An 18,885-nucleotide genomic window follows, 5' to 3' on the forward strand; every position below is an offset into this window, starting at 1 on the left:
TTCTCTCTTTTTTTAATTATGAGTCATTTTTTCCTGTTTCTTTTTACATCTAGTATTTTAAATTTTATGGCAGACTTTGACATACCTTGGAGGCTCTCGTTTGTATAATTTCCCTCTGTTCTGTGAATTTGACTTTTATTCTACCAGGCTGTTAAATTCTTGGTTGATTACACAGAACTTGTGAAGACTTGGTTTTATGCTTTATTAGGGTATGTATATTTTGTGTTTTCTCCCCTTAATCCTAGAGTAAATTCCTTAGTTCTGGGATATAATCTTTACTTCTAAAGTATGGCTTTTTGAGGGATTTCAGTGAAAAGCCCAGGTGTTTACCAAGCCCTCCTAACTTGGTGATACTTAAACTTTAAACTCTGCCTCCCCTGTGGTGGTCAGTGGAAGACATATATGCTCAGCCTTTTCATTCATCTGTCTGTTAATTTCCACTGGGCTTCTTGGATTCTCCTTCCTGCATGTATTTCATGGGGTTAGTCAAAGCTTTAAGTGGAGCTTATATTTAGATGATCTGGGACTCTTCCCTGTGGCTTCCTGTTTTCCAAAATTACCATCTTAATATCCAGCTGTGTAAACCCTGAAATCCATCTTTTGACACTTCCAGCCAATAACACAAGACTGCCTACAAGTGTTTTAGTTACCCCACGTTCTGTGAATTGGGGGTATGTTCAGGGAAAGTATGAATAACATGGATATCATCCAAAGTAATTTCCTTCTTCAAAGGGTTAAATCCCTGCAGCTTCTGCCTGGTTTTGGTCATGTCCCAGTGCCTTCAAATGGCTGTTTTTCATATTTTGTCCAGAAGTATTATTACTAGTGTTTTGTTTTGTTTTCCCAAAACCAGATCCTAAGCTTGTCATTTTTGAAGAACCCTCCAAGTCACTCATCACGTGTTTTTATGCTCAGTTGGCTAGAATTGGACAACATGACCTTCTCTAGCCCAAGCACTGGAAGGGACATTAAAGTGTAGGGCTTGTGGATCGGGAAAGGAGGGTGTCATAAAGTGTCTGCCACACTGCCATTTAAAACATTCTCTAATTCAATTTTTTTCACATTTTCAGACTCACTTTTTCTCTCCCAACAAGACAAACACATCCTCCTATATCCCATCTAAATAAATGAAGTTTGACACAATAATTTTGGATTAAAACTGAAGATTTGCCCAGGAGTTTTGTATGACCTTGATGTATAGATTATTGAAGATGATCACACATCCCCGTAAGCTTTAAGATTTGAGGACCATGGATCTTCATAACAATTCCTTGCCAACAAGGTCTGGATAGGAATTTAATAGCAGTATAATTGCTGACAGTAGCATAAGCAGCAACATCTATTTTCTCTGTAACAAATGCCTGACACTTTCCCATACACCTGCCTGGTTCCACTGCCCATCCTGGATGTCCATGAGGCAGACCCAGGAGTTCAGAGTAACCTTGATTGTGTCACCTGTATTGTGTCATCTAACCCTAGGATGTGGCTTTTATCTTTACTTTGAAAGGGAAGGGAAACCGAGACTCAGAGTTCCTAGCTATCATGAAAACAGAGCGAATAGTAGTAATGATTATTTGGGCCCATCCTATATGCTTGGTATTGTGCTAAATGTCTTCATTATGCACTAGACACTATGAATTATGCTCGATTTATAGGTAGAGAAATTAAAGCTTAATGACATTTAAGCAATTTGTCCATTGTCACAGCTATCAGAACCAAGATTTAAACTGAAGCCTATCTGATTCCCCATAACTTTGCTCTTAAAGCCATGTCACTCCCTAGATGTTGGTGAAAGACTATAACAAGGAAACACAATTCTGGTTATTTTACTAGGCACAGTATAAATTGTATCATTCAAAGAGATGAACTTTGTTTACCCTGGATCAATAAAAAGGAAAGCAGGGAGTTTTATTTTACTCTGATTGAAACCTATTAAGAGCTAGTTTAGGACAGAGTAGATACCAAACTGTGTGGAAGGGGCCTGGTGGAGGTAAGAATGGGGGAGGGTACATGTGGTGTGTGTGTGTGTGTGTGTGTGTGTGTGTGTGTGTGCAGACATGCGCACATCTCAGAACATTGGCTGCAAAACAAGTACAGATTGAAACATACCAATCAATGGATCTTTAAATTCATGCCAGTTGCTAAATGAAATGGAACCTTGCATCAAAGGCAGGTACCGAGAGCTCAGTAAGCTCACTGGTCTCCCTCTGCCAATGTGCTTATCTGTCTCTCTGGTTGAATGGGACTTCCCATGCTGTCTCTTCCTTGCACATCCCCTTCCTCAGCTTTGGCCTTGCCAGCACCATCTCCTTCTGCCACCTGGATCCCTGTGAGAGTCTCCCAGTAACCATTGGTATCCAAGACCTCAGCAGCCCTTCTCATCTCCAGAAGCGTCCTAGGACTTGGACTATTGGTAAGTGGGTGCCAAAGGATGGAAGGGTAAGAAGTTTATAAACACTGTATAATGTAGCTGAGAAAGCCATTAAGAATCTTCTCCTAGGCAGGTTCTGAGACACATTGCTGAAGGTGGTTTTCATCCTCACTGCACAGAGGAGGAAACTGTGGCACAGAGAGGGGCCTTGCTCCAAGAGTCAGCTCTAGAAAGGGACTGGAGAGGGTCTGCACCAGACTTCACTAAGGCCTAGGTCTGGCTCTGTCCCTGTCCCTGCCCACGATGAAGACACCAGGCAGCTCACCTCCAGAATTTGCTTGTTTAATCTGCTCATTTGCTTGCACTGAAATGAAGGAGTGTTGGGGGAGGGCCGTGAGAGGATCCAGTAATATTCTAAGAGTTCGATAAAACAGAAGTCCTCAGAGCTCTAGATTCTGTACTTCTTTAAATCCTCCCTGAATGTTTGTGGCTCCTGTGGGCATTATATTCTGAAGTTTACTAAAACCATCATGTATTTAATTTCTGAAAAAAATCAGAGAAGGTTTTGCAGTGGCATGAGACATTGACTAGTAAAACCAGTTGCAAGCTAACCCTCATGCACTGTTGTTGGGAAGGCAAACTAGTGCAGCCACTGTGGGAAACGGTATGGCAGTTCCTTTAAAAATTAAAAATAGAATCACCATATGATCCAATAATTCTACTACTTGGTATTTGCCCAAAGAGAATGAAAACACGAATTCAAAAAGATATAGGTACCCTCATGTTTATTGCAACATTATTAATAATAATCAAGATAAGGAAGTAACTCAAGTGTCCGCTGATAGATGAATGGATAAAGAAGATGTGATATTTACAGATGGAGTTTTATTCAGCCATAAAAAAATAATGAGATCTTACCATTTCTAACAACACAATGGACCTAGAGGGTATTATGCTAAATGAAATAAGTCAGATAAATTCTATGTGATTTCATTTATATGTGTAATCTAAAGAACAAAACAAAGAAGTAAACAAATAAAAAGCAGAAACAGACCCATAAATACAGAGAACTGTATGATGGTTTCCAGCAGGGAGGGAGTTGGTTGGTTGGATGGGCGAAATGGGTGAAGGAGGTGGGAGATACAAGCTTCCAGTTATAGAATGAAAAAGTCACAGAGATGAAATGTATAGCACAGGGAATGTACTAAGTGGTACACTGAAGGTACTTAATAGCACTATATGGTGACAGGGGGTAGCTACACTGTGGTGAGCATAGCATGACATATAGAATTGTCAAATCACTATTTTATACACCTAAAACTAATGTAATTTAGTGTGTCAGCTAAATAAAAAAACGAAGACAAAAAATCTTCTCTTAGACAGAAAATAATCACTTGAGGGGTGCCTGGGTGGCTTGGTTGGTTAAGCGTCCGACTTCGGCTCAGGTCATGATCTCACGGTCCGTGAGTTCGAGCCCCGCGTCAGGCTCTGTGCTGACAGCTCAGAGCCTGGAGCCTGTTTCAGATTCTGTGTTTCCCTCTCTCTCTGCCCCTCCCCTGTTCATGCTCTGTCTCTCTCTGTCTCAAAAATAAATAAACGTTAAAAAAATTTAAAAAAAAAGAAAATAATCACTTGATAGATGGTTAAGATTTCCTACTATACATAAAATATTGTAATAGGGATATTAGATTTAGTTGTAGCCTGCAGAGAGCTTACAAATCAGTTGAGAAGCAGATGTACCAAAAAGAGCAATAAAAATAATAGACTTATTATTTTTTAAATGTTGGAGCTTGAGCTAGGCTTTTAAGCTCAAGTATTTGAATACATAAGGACCAGAACAGGCTGAGATGAACAGAAGTAATTATTCATTCAAACAAGTGATATCTATTCTAAGCCTAAAATGTGTGATGGCCATCATGCTCTACATCTAAGCATAAGTAAATAACATGGACATGATGCCCACCCTATGGAGCAGATAGAGAGAAGATAAGTAAACAAAATAAATATGTGATTACCACCTATGTGTGTGTGCATGCACATGTGTGTACACAAGTATGTGTATGTATGTATATTTACATGCTTTCAAACATTAACTGAGGAATAAAATAAATATATTTGAAGGATGAGATAAGGGAAATGGCAGGTGGTGGAAATAAAAAGGGTGAAGCAGTGGTGGCTTGGGCATGGTGCTGATAAGGAGTAAGAAAGGCACAGACATACAAAGTGGGAGATCGAAGACAGCTACAATGAGGAGCAGCTGGCACAGCCGCCCAGGGCAATGTGGGTCAGACCGCTCAGGAGCTGAGTGGAGGGAAGTGGCTAGGGTGTAGAGATGGAAGATGGGAGGGGAAAGCTTCCAGGAAGTTCCTTAGGAATACTAAAGAAAGAGTTTACATGGAAGGAAGGCTCATGAAGGGGAAGAGTGAAACAGCCTTGGAAGAGCACATAGGAGCTGATTAGAAGGAACCTCAAAGCTGCTGCAACTTCCCAGAGGGATGACAGTATGGGTGTCATCCTGCTGGGTGGATGAACCGGGGCCTTCACAAGGCTCTTCTTGTGGCTGTTCTTAAACTATTCCCTGACTTAAAGAAGAATGAAATCACAGAACAGCCGCTGTGGTTGCTATTACAGGTGTCACACAGATGGACATCCACCTAGTGCCTAAAGCAAATGCTTACTGCATATTCAAGATTGTTATTTGTCAATGGAGCAAAGTGAGTCTCCCTCAAGTTAGTGAAAAATGTTTAATGGAAAGAGGGTATACTCCCCTAGCAATGCCATTTTTCTGACATTTTGTTATGAAAATGTTCTAACATGTAAGTGAGCATCTATACACCCACCCAGATTCTACCACTAATATTGCACTGTAATTATTTTATCACATGCCTACCCATCTATACACCTATTGGTACATCTTATTTTGGGTGAATTTTAAAGTAAATTGCAGACATCAGTACACTTCATCCTAAACACTTTAGCACATGCCACTAACTAGAGTCCAATAATTGTTTATGGTTATGTTTTTCTTATGAGGTAAAATTTACATACAATTAAATGTATACATTTTAGGCATACCATTCTGTGACTTTTGACAAATATGGACACCTTCATAACTCACATCCTTATCAAAGTAAGGAACATGACCATCACCCCAGAAAGTTTCCTCACCCTGCTTCTCGGTCAATTGTGACCACACACCCAGCCCCAGGCTCTCACTAGAGGCAACTGCTACTCTAAATTTTTTTCCCCACCATTGATTAGTTTTTTAGAAAACTTTGTGAAAAATGGAATCAGAGCTTACTCTTGTATGTAAATCTGTTTTCATTCAGTACAATGCTTTTTAGATTCATCCCTACTGTTGTGTGTTTATTCCTCCTAATTGCTCAATAGAATTCCATTGAATGGACATACCACAATTCATGTATCCATGTATCCTTTTAACTACTGAGGAACACCTGGGCTGTTTCTAATTTGATGCTGCATTTCACAAGACTGTCTTGCCAGAGCCTTGACACGTCAGAGACAAACTCATCCTGTGGATAAGGGTATACTGCACTTCCTTTTAAAGGGTTAGAAAATGTCAGTGGCAAAATATAGAAAAAAACAACATAGTTGTTCTTACAAGAACTATGTTCTTACAACATAGTTGATGGTGACATTTTTATTACCAGGCACCCTGCTGGGTGACATTCCTGTTAACAGAAATTTTCTTTCCGTCTATTAGATTGCTAAAGCAAATAAAATCTCTCCATAAATGAAGGACTGTTATTCTTTGCAGTGCTTTCCTGCTTCTGATCACTTATTTTTGCCATAAACATTGCTCAAGTTCAACAGCACTGCTCTGTACCAACTCTGAAACTGGAGGAAAAACTGACATAGCCTTTTACCATGTTTCAGGTTTTCCAGTGGTTTAAGGTATGTGCCTTTTTAGAAGACAAGATGGTATTTCCATCTTTCAATGGTTTGGCTAGGGGAGGTGACTGTCTTAAAAGTAAAATTAATTGCTGAGAGAAGGGAATTGAAAGTGAGCAATAAAGAATGTGCTGGTCACTGTGGAAGCCACAGACAACTATGTGGGGTCAGACCACCCACACTGATGTCATTGAGTGAGTAGACATCGAAGCTTTAGATCTTGAATCCAGCTCTGGCTTCTGGAGAGGCATAGGGCAAACCAAGTCTGTGAAGAGAACAGCTCACAGAACCTTTTTATTTCCATTTGTCTTTCTTCTCCTACTTCAAATTCTCTTGCTTATCATTAAATTAAGAAAAAAAAAAGGAATATGTGGTATTATAAGTAAATTGAACCTTTTAAACTCAGGTTTGGCGGCCTTGCCAACCAATTTGAGAGACACAGATTTGCTGCTAAATCCAGGTGCATCTAATTCAGATGACAGACAAAAGATGTGTGGATGTGGATTTCTGACACTCTGCTGTGGTAAGTGAGGTGCCACAATTACACCTGGCCAAGAAATCCTCTTTGAGGATTTATGACATTGTACTTCTCATTCATCTGCCCCAGGAATCAGCATACTATTTTGTAATTTTAAGTGTGAAATTTAAAAAATTGAATGAAATTCAGAAATGAATTTTTTTTGGAATGATACTTTTAAGTAATAAAGTTAGGGTCAGAAAGATGAATGGTGTTTTTAATTCATGTCATTTATAAGCCCCTGAAGATTTCATGAAACATGGTCCAGATAATATCTTTGATGTATTTGACCTATGTAAAAATCAGAAATGTTAGGGTTATTATGTCATTTCAACAAAATGATTTTTTCCTTGGTTTTATTATTAACCCTTTATTATCTTTGGATCTACAGCCTCAGTCTGGTGGGCCCAATTGTAATCACAAATTCCTTAAAATATGGAAGAGGGAGATAGAAAAGTCAAAGAAAGAGATACAACAACCAAAGCAAAGGTTGAAGAGAGAGATTGGCAGGTACTAAGCTGTTGGCTTTGAAGACAGAGTGGACCATGGGACAGGAAATGCAGACAACCTCCAAAAGCTGGAATATTCTCCCCTAGATTCTCCAGAAGGAACATGGCCTTACCATACCTTGATTTTGAACTTCTTACATCCAGAAGGAACTGTTAAGATAATAAATGTGTATTGTTTTAAACTACTAATTCATGGTAGTTGGCTACTGTAGCAATAGGAAACTAACATATTCCCTTGCATACTAAGATTATAACTAAATTATAGATATTTCCAAGTTTTTTTTTTAATGTAGCTTTGTTCTGTAAAATAGTATCACCAAAAAGTGATTTCTAAAAGTGCATGAAAAACAGTGTCTGAACTAGTATATGTCTGCAGGACAGTGACCTTGGCTCCCATTTGCCAACCTTGTATGAACTAATTCATGGGACAGAAGCACCTGTGCAGCAGACCAGATTGAGCTAATTAAGTAACCAAAGATGGAAAGGGCTTGTTTCTGCCTTGGATGTGGTGAGTTCAGAACATGGAGGGGGATGTTAAGCCTAGGCTCACAACTTACTGGAAACTACATGACTGAGGGTTCCAAGTACCTGATGGGGATCAGTCAAGGCAAGGCCAACTCTGTATGGGAGCCATGGGGAATCTTTGTGGCCTTGAACTGAAAGAACTGAACAGTATTTCTCTCTCTTTGCAGTTCAAAGCCTCCAGTCATTTTAATTCATCCTTCCCCAACTCCAACTTCTTAAACACCCTGGCTTCTCCTTTCTCCTTTTTTCCTTCTGAGTGTAACCTCTTTTTCACCCACCAGATTTGTGCAGCAGTGATAAATACATCCATAATGGGGCAAAATTTAGAGCTGGGGTCCCCTCTCTGCCACTGCCCCTTACATTTGAATAAGTACTACTTCAGTTGTTGGGTTTTTACCTTTCTGTCTGCATATCTTCTTTGAATTAGAGAAAACTCTTATAAGTAAGGTCTATGTCATCTGGGATTTTTCTTTTTTAATGTGTTTAAGGCAGGGATCAGCAAACTATGAACTGTAGGCCCAATCTGGCCTGCTGCCTGTTTTCATAAGGCCCATGAGCTAAAAATGGTTTTTACATGTTTTAATAGTTAGGCAAAAATCAAAAGAAGAAAAATATTTCATGACATGAGAACGTTGTAAAAAAATTCAAGGTATACAAATAAAGTTTTATTGGGACACAACACTTTCATTCATTTACATATTGCCTATGGCTGCTTTCATCTATGATGGCAGAGACAAGATGACCGGCAACACCTAAAATATTGACTATCTACCCTTCTTTGTTGACCCCTGGTTTAAGGGATATGACCTAATGAACATATAGAAGATACTATTAAATGATGTATTTGACTAAAAATAGGGGTCAGGCCTTGAAATTTAAAGAAATTAGATCAGATAAATGGCAATCCAGGAAGCTATACTTTAATTTATTCAAATTTATACCAACTAGGCATGTGACTGGTTGCATGTAACAGAAATCCAATTATAGTGGTGGTGGAATCAGAAGATTGATTTATCTCCCCTAACAAGAATTCCAGGGGTTGATTGTTCATGAGTGGGGCTATGAGTTCTTAATGCTTTTAGCATCTTGGATTTCTTCAATCTTTCTGCTTTTATCCCAATGCATGACTTTCAGCCTCATGATAGTGATGCCTGCTGTACCTTCTTCTTTGTGGCTAAATTCTACTAATTCCAACTTGATTGGCTTAAAAGTTTATCTCTACTATTTAATTACAATAAGATTTGGGTTAGATGTGGCCTTGGAGCCAAGAACTGTGGTTTCAGGGTCTATGGATGTGTTGGCAGAGCCAGGATCCAGAGTGGAAAGCACAGGAGATGAGGTGGGATGGTGAGGATGTGCTCAGAGCCTTAGAGGCCACTTTCATTCATATCTCATACACCATGAGCCCGTGGTTCTCATGGGTATACATCAGAATCCCCAGAAATACATGCTCAAATCCAGATGGTTGGGCTCAACCCCTGGAGTTTCCGATTCAGGAGGACTGGGCTGGGCCCAGAATCTGCTTTGCTGACAAGTCCCATGGTGATGAATGGTGTTTACAGCGAGAAGACATAATTTTGATGTTAATGGTCTTAGGAGCACCTTTCCGCACACCTAGAGAGGATCATTGAAACTCTAATGGAGGGCAGGGCAAGGAGCTTCTCATCTCAATGAGGCCATTCAGTTGCCTTCCTGGTTCCTCCTCAGGCACAACCATGCTGGGGGACTTGTGTGTACCAACCCCCAGGATCTTGTCAAAGGCAGATTCTGATTCAGAAGCCATGGGGAGGAGTCAGAGACATTTCTCTAACAAACTTCCAGGTGAGAATGCTTGTCTGGGGATCACATGTTGAGGGACAAGCCTGCAGGAGTCTACTGTCTCCCTCCTCTTCCTCAGCCTGCATCACAGCAGGGCCACCCTGTTTCCAACCCAAGCTATCTTCCGCCCTGCTAGAGGCAGCAATGCCCAAATATTCTGGGGGTAGGGTGTCCACATCTTTGTCAGTTCTACTGAGCCCAGGAGAATATCTCATTCGAATGATGTTTTCAACTACTTGGAAAGATTCTGGGCCACTTTCTCAGAATTAGGAAGTCAAATATTTTTTTTTTCAATTATTATTTTCCCCCAGATTCAGAGATTGCTTTATTCCCAACAAAATAAGTACTTTTAGATTACAAGATAAAATATGAAAATGATGTCCAAGCTCAGAACTACAGGCAAAAGAACAGAAAGTGCACACATTGTGAGAAAATAGAGAATTACAGAATGTTTCTGTGGCATATTTCAAGTTCTGCATTTACTTTATTTTCAGCTGTGTGCATTTATCTGCTTGCTGTAGAACCAGTTGGAGTTTTTAATTTGCACCATGAATAATGCTGCCAGAACTTTCCCTTGCATCTGTTGGCTCCAAGGTTCTTCAGTAGCCAGCTGGTCACCAGAAGTGACCATAAAAGCAACAACCAGTTCCAAGGAAAATCATTTCTTCCGTGGAATAAGACAAGGAAGGGTGCCATGGTTCCTCATGTTCTGGAGAGCCCTTTGAGGGACTCTGGAAAGATGGATTTTACTAAATGTCCCAGAAACCCCTTCCGAAGAAGAAGAAACCCTGATGAGGAGTCCTTGCCAGTGCTCCTCTGGAATCTGGCTTCAGAATTATTCTCACTCTGGAAAGTATTCACAAGGACTTGGGTGTGGACTGAATGCTTCCCCATCTCCCCATGGGTGGGCTGGCTCTGGATGCAGGTGAGCAGGACCTGAAGCTCCCTCAGTGGGGATCCACTCCCTTTCCTCTCCCTCAAAAGCTTGAGGAAGCCTCAAATACCTGCAGGCCTGTGGGTAGAAGTGGAATTTCTGAGTAACAGACTCAAATGTTGGCCACCTTGAGCCCAGAGTAAAGCTCCCTCCTTACAGTGGACTGTGGACTGTGACTCCTTTACTCCTCAGAGGGCCTGTGTTCCCAAGTTCAAGATGTTCCGAGTCAAATCACCCAAAGTTGTCAAACCATCCTGCAGGACTGCAGCCACCAAAGGTGTGTAGTAGCTAGTCTGCAACCCTGACTGACCAGATATTGATGGAAATAAGCTAACTAGCATCTAGGAGTTACTAAAAGAATTCAGGTCTACATTATTCAATAACAATCTGACTAGATAATGGGGGGAGGGTCAAATTTTGATTGTTCCCATGACTAAATTTTAGGAAGATTTATTGCATAGCAGTAAATAGCATATTGATTATATTGGACAGTGCTATGCTTATGCTACAATGCCAGTGTTGAGTAGTTACAACAGAGACAAAAGGGCCAGCAAAGCCTGACACATTTACTACCTGGCCTTTTACAGAGGAAGTTTGCCCTGCACAAAATTCTTCCCATACCTGGGTCTTAACTGGTGCTCTGATTGTCTCACCTGCCACAACTGAAAGCAAGAAGCCACAAGATGTAGCAACTAAATAGTAAATTGGTAGTTATGTTGTGGGTGCATTAGGATAGGGCTCTACTACATAGCCTGGTTGAATCTCTGTGATAGAAATCTGTTCACTTGTGAAATCATTGTTTGGGGAAGCATGTGTACTGAGATCTGGGATGCAAAAACCTAAGTTCTTCCTAAGTCCACAAGGGCAACTCTCCTGTGATGCTGCTAAAGACACTTTCATTAAATGCTTCAAAAGCAGTGAGCTAAGAGTGACTCAAAATACATTCTATTTTGCATAAGACTTCAAAACTTAGGTGGCATATTATTAACAAATTACTTTCAAAGCCACTAGCTTTCAATTGCCAAAAAGTAATTTTGCCTTCTTTATAAAGAATTGGAGGGGTGCCTGGGTGGCTCAGTCAGTTAGGCATCCGACTTTGGCTCCAGTCATGATCTCATGGTTCATGAGTTCGAACCCCGCATCAGGCTCTGTGCTGACAGTTCAGAGCCTGAAGCCTGCTTCAGATTCTGTATCTCCCTTTCTCTCTGTCCCTTTCCTGCTTGTATTGTCTCCCTCTCTCAAGAATAAACATTAAGAAAAAAAAAAAAGAATTGGAACCCATTACTTATGAAGAACATGTGTTTGTTGTAAAAAATATAGAGGAAAGTGAAAATCATTTGTTATGCTTCAACACAGATAACTTTATTAATATATACACATGTAAACTATATATTATGTGTAGTTTTTTTTCTAAATCAGATCATCTATTTCCATAGCTTCCCATCCAATGGATATATCTGTTATAATTCATTAACTGTTCTTTGTATGTTAACAAAATATTCAGGTTTCCAATTTTTGAAAAGATTATGTGTAGTTAGTTTTATGACAGATGAATGTTTTTGTTGCTGGATTTCTTACATTTAACACATTTAAAGTACATATTAAAATATAATTTTGTTACATAGCATTAAAATATATAAGTTCTCTTTTCTTAATTTCATAAGTAAGGTATGTTTTCCACACATGCTTCACTTTTAAGCCCTCATCCTGCATGTGGCTGAGCCAAGAACGTATCCCACAGGAAATGTTTGCCAGACGTCAAAGCATATTTGACGTTTTTCAAATAACGCTTTTGGATTTCTTGGCTCCCTTGTGAAGAGTATCTTCAAGGACAGAGCATTCCTTTCAAATATGTATTGTGTTTTCAATAAAAACATAATCTGCTGTGAATAAATATTACATAAAAAAATAAAGGGAGAGTCTAAAATGGCATACATACACCTTGACGAAACATAGTTCTGGAAATTTCTATTTGACTAACCAAGATAGTTTTGCATTTTTTTTTTTACCTCAGTTGTTCTTAATTCAGGGGTTCCATAAATTTAATAAAAAATATTGCATCCTTATTTTCACTAATCTCTACCTGAAACTTAGCGTATACTTCCATTCTTGGGGGAGAAAAAGTTATCAGCACTGAAATCACAGATACTTCACACCACACCATGGTTATTATTATAGATCTCTCAACATCTTGTTTGCACTGATCACGACTTTGAGATTATGATATTTATGTGATACACCATAAAGGTCTTGTGATTTTAAAATCCATAAAGAAGTATGTGTATTTAATTTCATGTATTTGTTTCTTTTTTATATTCTTCTAACTATATTTCAATATGATTGGTACTCTTTGTAATTCTGTGTATCATCTCACATACAAAAATTAACTCAAAGTGGATAAGAGATCTAAATGTAAGAGCTAAACTAGAAAACTCTTAGGAGAAAACACAGGTGTAAATCTGATTCATAAATAAAGGATGACTTTTCATCTATTTAGAACTTAACATTTTTTATTTCAACATTGTGTGGTTTTCGGAGCAGCATTGACCCCTCAACAATTCAGGTTTGAACTATATAGGTCCACCTATATGGGAGTTTAGTGCAGGACTGTGAATGTATTTTCCTTATGATTTTGTTAATAATTGTTTTTCTCCAGCTTACTTTATTGTAAGAACACACTATATAATACGGGTAACATACAAAATATGAGTTAATCAACTGTTATCAGTAAGGCTTATTTTCAACAGTAGTTAATTAGCAGTTAAGGCTTTGGGAAGACAAAAGTTAGATGCAAAGTTTGGGGGCATGGTAGTGGGGGAGTGACAGCCCTAACCCCTGCATTGTTCAAGGATCAACAGTATACAATTTACACTTCTTTTGTTAAATTTATTCCTAAGTATTTTATTCTTTTTGATGCTATTGTAAATGGAATTGATTTCTTGATTTTGTTTTCAGTTTGTGCATTGTTACTATATAGTAATACAATTGATTTTTGTATATTGATACTGTATCCTGTAACTGCTAAACTCATTTATTAGTGCTTATAGTTTTTAAATATTTTCCTTAGGACTTTCTATGTACAAACAAGAGAATGTCATTAATGAATGTATATAATGTTATTCCTTTTTTTTCTGATCTGGATGCCTTTTATTTCATTTCCAGCCTTAACTGCTCTGGTGAGAATCTGCAGGACACTTGATAGCAGTGGCAAGAGCTGACATCTTTTTCTGTTTCTGATCTTCAGAGGAAAGTTTTTAGTATTTGATGATTAAGTATCATGTCTGCTGTAGTTTTTTTGTAGATGAAACACAATTTTACTAACAAAAAAATGAGCCAAGAAAAGATTGTCCATTTTTACCTTGCTTCTTGAAGAAAGCCTGGGTAAGAGTCAAAATTTAGTAAAATATTTGCTCTGCCATACTGACATGATATTGTTTATTGAATAACATTTGCTTATCAGGCATTTATTTTCCAAGCTTAGACCCATATATTGCTGCTTAGGCACAGAGTCTTAATTTTTATGGCTGCATTTTAGTATTGTTATGGCTTATAAATATTATGTTTTTACCTTTGTAATTTCTTTCTTCCCAATATCTAAATTATTATAATTAACATCAAGGTTAAAAATAAGATTGATGTATCTATTAGTCAAGTACTAATGATGGTTATATAATTTTAGCACTCCTCTTTTAACAAAAATTAATGTTTTTATTTATTTTTGAGAGAGAGAGAGTGAGAGAGAGAGAGTGCACTCTCTGGGGAGGGGCAGAGACACAGAATCTGAAGTGGGCTCCAGGCTCTGAACTGTCAGCACAGAGTCCAATGTAGGGCTCGAACCCACGAGCCATGAGATCATGACCTGAGCTGAAGTCAGGTGCGCAACTGACTGAGACACCCAGGTGCCCCATTTTTAATTTTTATTCATTTTTGAGAGAGAGAGGGAGACAGAGAGACAGAGAGACAGACAGAGCTAGTGAGGGAGAGGCAGAGAGAGAAGGAGACAAAGAATCCGCAGCAGGCCCCAGGTTCTGAGCTGTCATCACAGATCCTGACCAGGGCTCCAACCTATGAACTGTGAGATCATGACTTGAGCTGACTGAACCACTCAGGCACCCCTTAATACTTCTATTAATGTTCCCCCTTATAGATTTTGATTGCAGTTTTGACCACCATTACCTTGAAAACAATTGTGAAACAGCATCCTTTGAACCTAAGAAAGGGACACTAATGTTCTTCCAGCAATGGATGGTACATTCAGGTGACATTATCTGACTGTATACAGCAACACCATCTAAAAGAAATTTTGCTAATGATCAAATATTCTCTCTCTGTAATGCCCAATCTGGTAGTCACTAGCCTATGGTGCACTTGACATAGGACTGGTGACACTGAGAAATAAACTTTTAACTTTAATTTTAATGAGTTTAAGTTAACTAACCACAGGTGATTAGTGCCTATCATATTGGATAGTGTATGCGACTTTTATCTGCCTTGTCCCCAAGTTTTTCCAACATCATTTTCCATCCAAAGGTCCTGGAACTTTCATCACCAGCAACAATTAGTAGTCAGTCACGTATCTCCACAGTCTTGATGTTCTTAGCACCTGGAATTGTGCCCTCTAGCAGGTGGTTTTTCAGTAAGTGATCATGTTGGAACTAGAAAGTTCTTTTCAAGTCTTTTAAGAGAAAAGCTGCCTCCCACACTTGAAAAAGATCTTTGGCTAGGATATGTCTGGGGCAACACATTGCCCTTGGACCCCCTCCTGCATCTGGACTCCTCTCCACTTCTGTTCTAACAACATTCACCAGTAGTAACAGCTGTATTTGTTGAATAGCTGCTATGTTACAAGGAAGGTAACACCCCCTGTTAATAAATTTTCTAATTTCCATGACAACCTTGTAAATTAGATATTATACCTCCAGTTTGGGAAGAGAAAACCAGAGATTTAAATAACTTAAATTCCAACAATGGGTAAGTGACAAAATCAGGGCTCTGATGTACTGCACATTCTAATTCTTTCATCCTAAACCGAGCTAGAGAATCTTACTTTCACCACTGACTAGCTGTGTGGCCTTGGGAAGTCACCTATTCTCCCTGACCTTCAGTTTCCACATCTGGAAAATGAGTTATTGATAATGGATGCCTCCAGCCAGATGGGGAGTAAGCCTGAGGCTTACTAACAGCCCTCTTGGTACACTGGGGCACGGGTCATGCTTCTTGGGCTATCTTCAATTCCTTCCTTATTCCTCCTGGTCTGTGAACTTATTTTTGTCCTTGATTTTATTTTCACAATTGCTTATTGTTATTATTGGTAAAAATGCTCAGCTGAATTGCATTTTACCCAGTAGACATTTAGTGAGTCTCTGCTATGGTCAGGAACCATGCAGGGTGTCGAACACAATCAGTGCTGAATTCAAATTATTGAAACCCGAGTATATCCTTTTTCTAGCTAAAATTTGTTGAGAATTTGCCATGGTTCAGCCATTCTGACTGCTTTACATGTGTAACTCATTCAATCCTCAGAATAACACTTTGAAGGGGTGACTATTAGGATTCCTCATCACACAGTTGAAGAAACTGAGGCACAGAGAGGCTGGGCTACTTGCTAAATATGACACAACTTATAAATGATGGAGCTGGGACTCAAATCCAGCCATGGTGGCTGCATAGCCCACACTCCTTACCCTGAGGCTCTGAGGTCCCCCACCTTTGCGTTTGCAGGTTAACATGAGAAAGTCACACTGGAGGCAGGGCACAGAGAAATATCTATAACAGGTGCTCAAAAAACTCCTGAACACTGTCTGCAAACAAAACATGCTGTAGGTGGATGAGGATACAAAGATGTGTAAAAGCTATGCTCCACTCTCAAGAAAGTAGATTATAAATCTAGCAAACAGCATGATTAAAAACACATGATTACTTGTAAAACAGGGAAGGTGTGATAAGTGGTAAATTGCCAATAGAAAGTCCTATGAACTTCAAAGAGAGATCAGTTCTGGTTTGGTTACTCAGAAACACTTGTGATGGGGGCAGCATGCCACCTGTGCCTTAACAGAAGGGTCAGATCTCAGTAGATAGAAAAGAAACATAGGTGAGAACATTCCTGGTAGACAAAAAGACAGGAGCCATAGATTGGAGATGATACAGGATGAGGCATTTCTCTGACAGTCAGCAGGAACTCCTCTTCCTGAGACCTTCAGCATCCACAAGAACCATTGAATTTGACAAAAGGGTGGGTTGTAAAGAGATAGGTGAAGGCCATGGGCAGAACTGTGAGGACTGGCCAACCTCCTGGGGCAGGAAAGGCAAAGGATCCACTCTTCTGGCAAGCAGAGGAGAGAAGAAGCAGAAGCGCAGGTTTCTTAGAAGTCGTGGGAGGGGAGACTTGAAAACAGCCAGGGCTCAAGAGTGAAAACAACAGAGACATCAAGAAAAAATGAAGAGGGAAAATAAGTTTTTGGCTTCAGTATTTAGAAGATAATGGGTATTCTTAAAGAGAGCTGTTCCAATGAAACAGTGAAATGGGCCTGGGCTAGTAAGTCCTCAGTGAGGGTGGCAGGGCCAGGGGTCAGCCAAGGAGAGGGAACTGAGTGTGTCATCCCCATGGAGACATAGGCAGTGGTCCATCCCTTTGCACAGGAGGTACAGAAAGGAAGGACAGAAGTTTAAAACATGCATAAAAGCCTCAAAGTGATGGCTCAAGGAGACCTGAATAGGACTCCCCACTAGAGATGGCCATGGTGAATGAATCAGTTAGAACTCATCCAAGAAGTGAGCCAGCATGCTGAGCGGCAGGGCCCTATCCTTGCATGCCCCTCAACTCTGGCGAGAGCTGGCAGGCTTGAAAATCTTAGTAAAGTTTGAGCAAAGGGTGTAACTGGTCCTGTCTCTTCTCTAGCCTCATGCATCCGGACGGTTGCTCCCACTTCCTGAGATCTTTCAGCTGGGACCTGGTGGTTGGGAAAGGCCAAAGGGATCTGCCCAGATGTGAAGGCCCCACTCCCAGAGCAGGCTGTCCCTGAGGCAGCCCTACTCCAGCTCAGGCAGGGGGCAGGCCATGGGGGTAAGTCCAGACACCTGGCTCAGCCCAGGCAGCTGGTGGGATATCAGGCCAGCACCTGTCTGCTCTCACTGGGAGACAACCCAGCTCTTCAAATCTGCTGGTCTTTTCTTCTTCTTCCCAGAGGAGTAGAGGCGCCCATTCCGGGAAGCTTCAGACCTCAGTCTCCAAGCTGTGCTCCTCCCCCACCCAGCTCTCAGGAGGCACTGCTTGTCCGAGCTCTCTTGAATGCCGGGCAGTGTAGGGAAGGACCCTCATCCCTTTCATGCTGGGAGTGTCATGTACCTCATCCCTTTCATGCTGGGAGTGTCCACGCCCCACCCCCTGGGTAACTATCTGTCAGTACAGTCTGGAGGTAGGAGTGGGCAGGTGCTTGTCTTAGCTAGTGAAGACGCTACACTGCACTTCTCTCTTACAAGGTCTGGGCTCTGCCCAACCAAAGAGGCAAGATACCCAGCTAAGCGACAGAATTTGCTTGGGACTCCCTGGGAGCCAAGTTTCCTGCCCTAGGCTTAAGGCAGTTAAGGCCCCCACACCCTTAACTTTTTTCCGCCCAAGTTTAGAGAGCTCCAACTTTGGGGCCTTTGTTTAGAGTTCAACAGCGCCGCCCCCTGGTGCTTTGTTGTGAGTGACCATAGCGGAGACGGCACAGGGTTAAAAAAAAAAAAAGTTTGTCACTCCGTTAAGTTTTGGAACCACCCCCGGCATTCTTGGTACGTGAATAAGCGGAAAAGGTCGTGAAAGTGACAGATTCTCATCTCCTCCTCGCTGCTCTCCCCACCCTGCCCGTCCGCACGACCGCTCTTCTGCAACGCAAGTGGCATTTATATGCACCTTTATGTCACTCTGACATCTCAGCCAAATGCAAAAGTCCTTAACAGTCCCAAGTAGGATCCTCTTGGAGCCAGCAGCGTCTTCCCGCGAGGGCTCCCGTGTGCCCCTTTTGGGGTGCGAGATAGGCTATCCCTTTGTGAAGCTGGACAAAAACAGACCAAACAGGCTAGCGCGCTTCCCAACTCGCCTGCCCCTATAGGGTGCGGCAGGAATTCGCCTGCCGCTGCTTCTGAAGGGTGACAAGACCTTGGAACCCTGACAGTATCCTCGCGACTTTCCCACGCGACGAGATGAGATCCAGCCAGGCAGCTCGCGCTCAGGGACCCGTGGGTCCTGGCATGTGCGCGGGGGTGCTTGTGTTACCCCAGTCTTCCCCCTCTGCCTATCCTCGCACCAGCCACACCC

At 40.8% G+C, this 18,885-nt stretch overlaps 1 protein-coding gene across 1 annotated transcript in view; it reads left to right on the forward strand.

Annotated features, from left to right (window-relative positions):
- The window catches only part of CD93 (CD93 molecule), a 34,007-nt gene extending 19,651 nt beyond the window's left edge, over positions 1–14,356 (forward strand). Inside the window, exon 2 of the mRNA XM_060610891.3 lies at positions 10,147–14,356. Coding sequence (XP_060466874.3) covers positions 10,147–10,192 — 46 coding nt within the window. The 3' untranslated portion in view covers positions 10,193–14,356. The remainder of the gene's footprint in view (positions 1–10,146) is intronic.
- Positions 14,357–18,885: the final 4,529 nt, after the last annotated feature.

This window comes from Panthera onca, chromosome A3 (genome assembly GCF_046562875.1).
Source record: "Panthera onca isolate mPanOnc1 chromosome A3, mPanOnc1 haplotype 2, whole genome shotgun sequence".
In the NCBI taxonomy this organism is placed as follows: Eukaryota; Metazoa; Chordata; class Mammalia; order Carnivora; family Felidae; genus Panthera; species Panthera onca.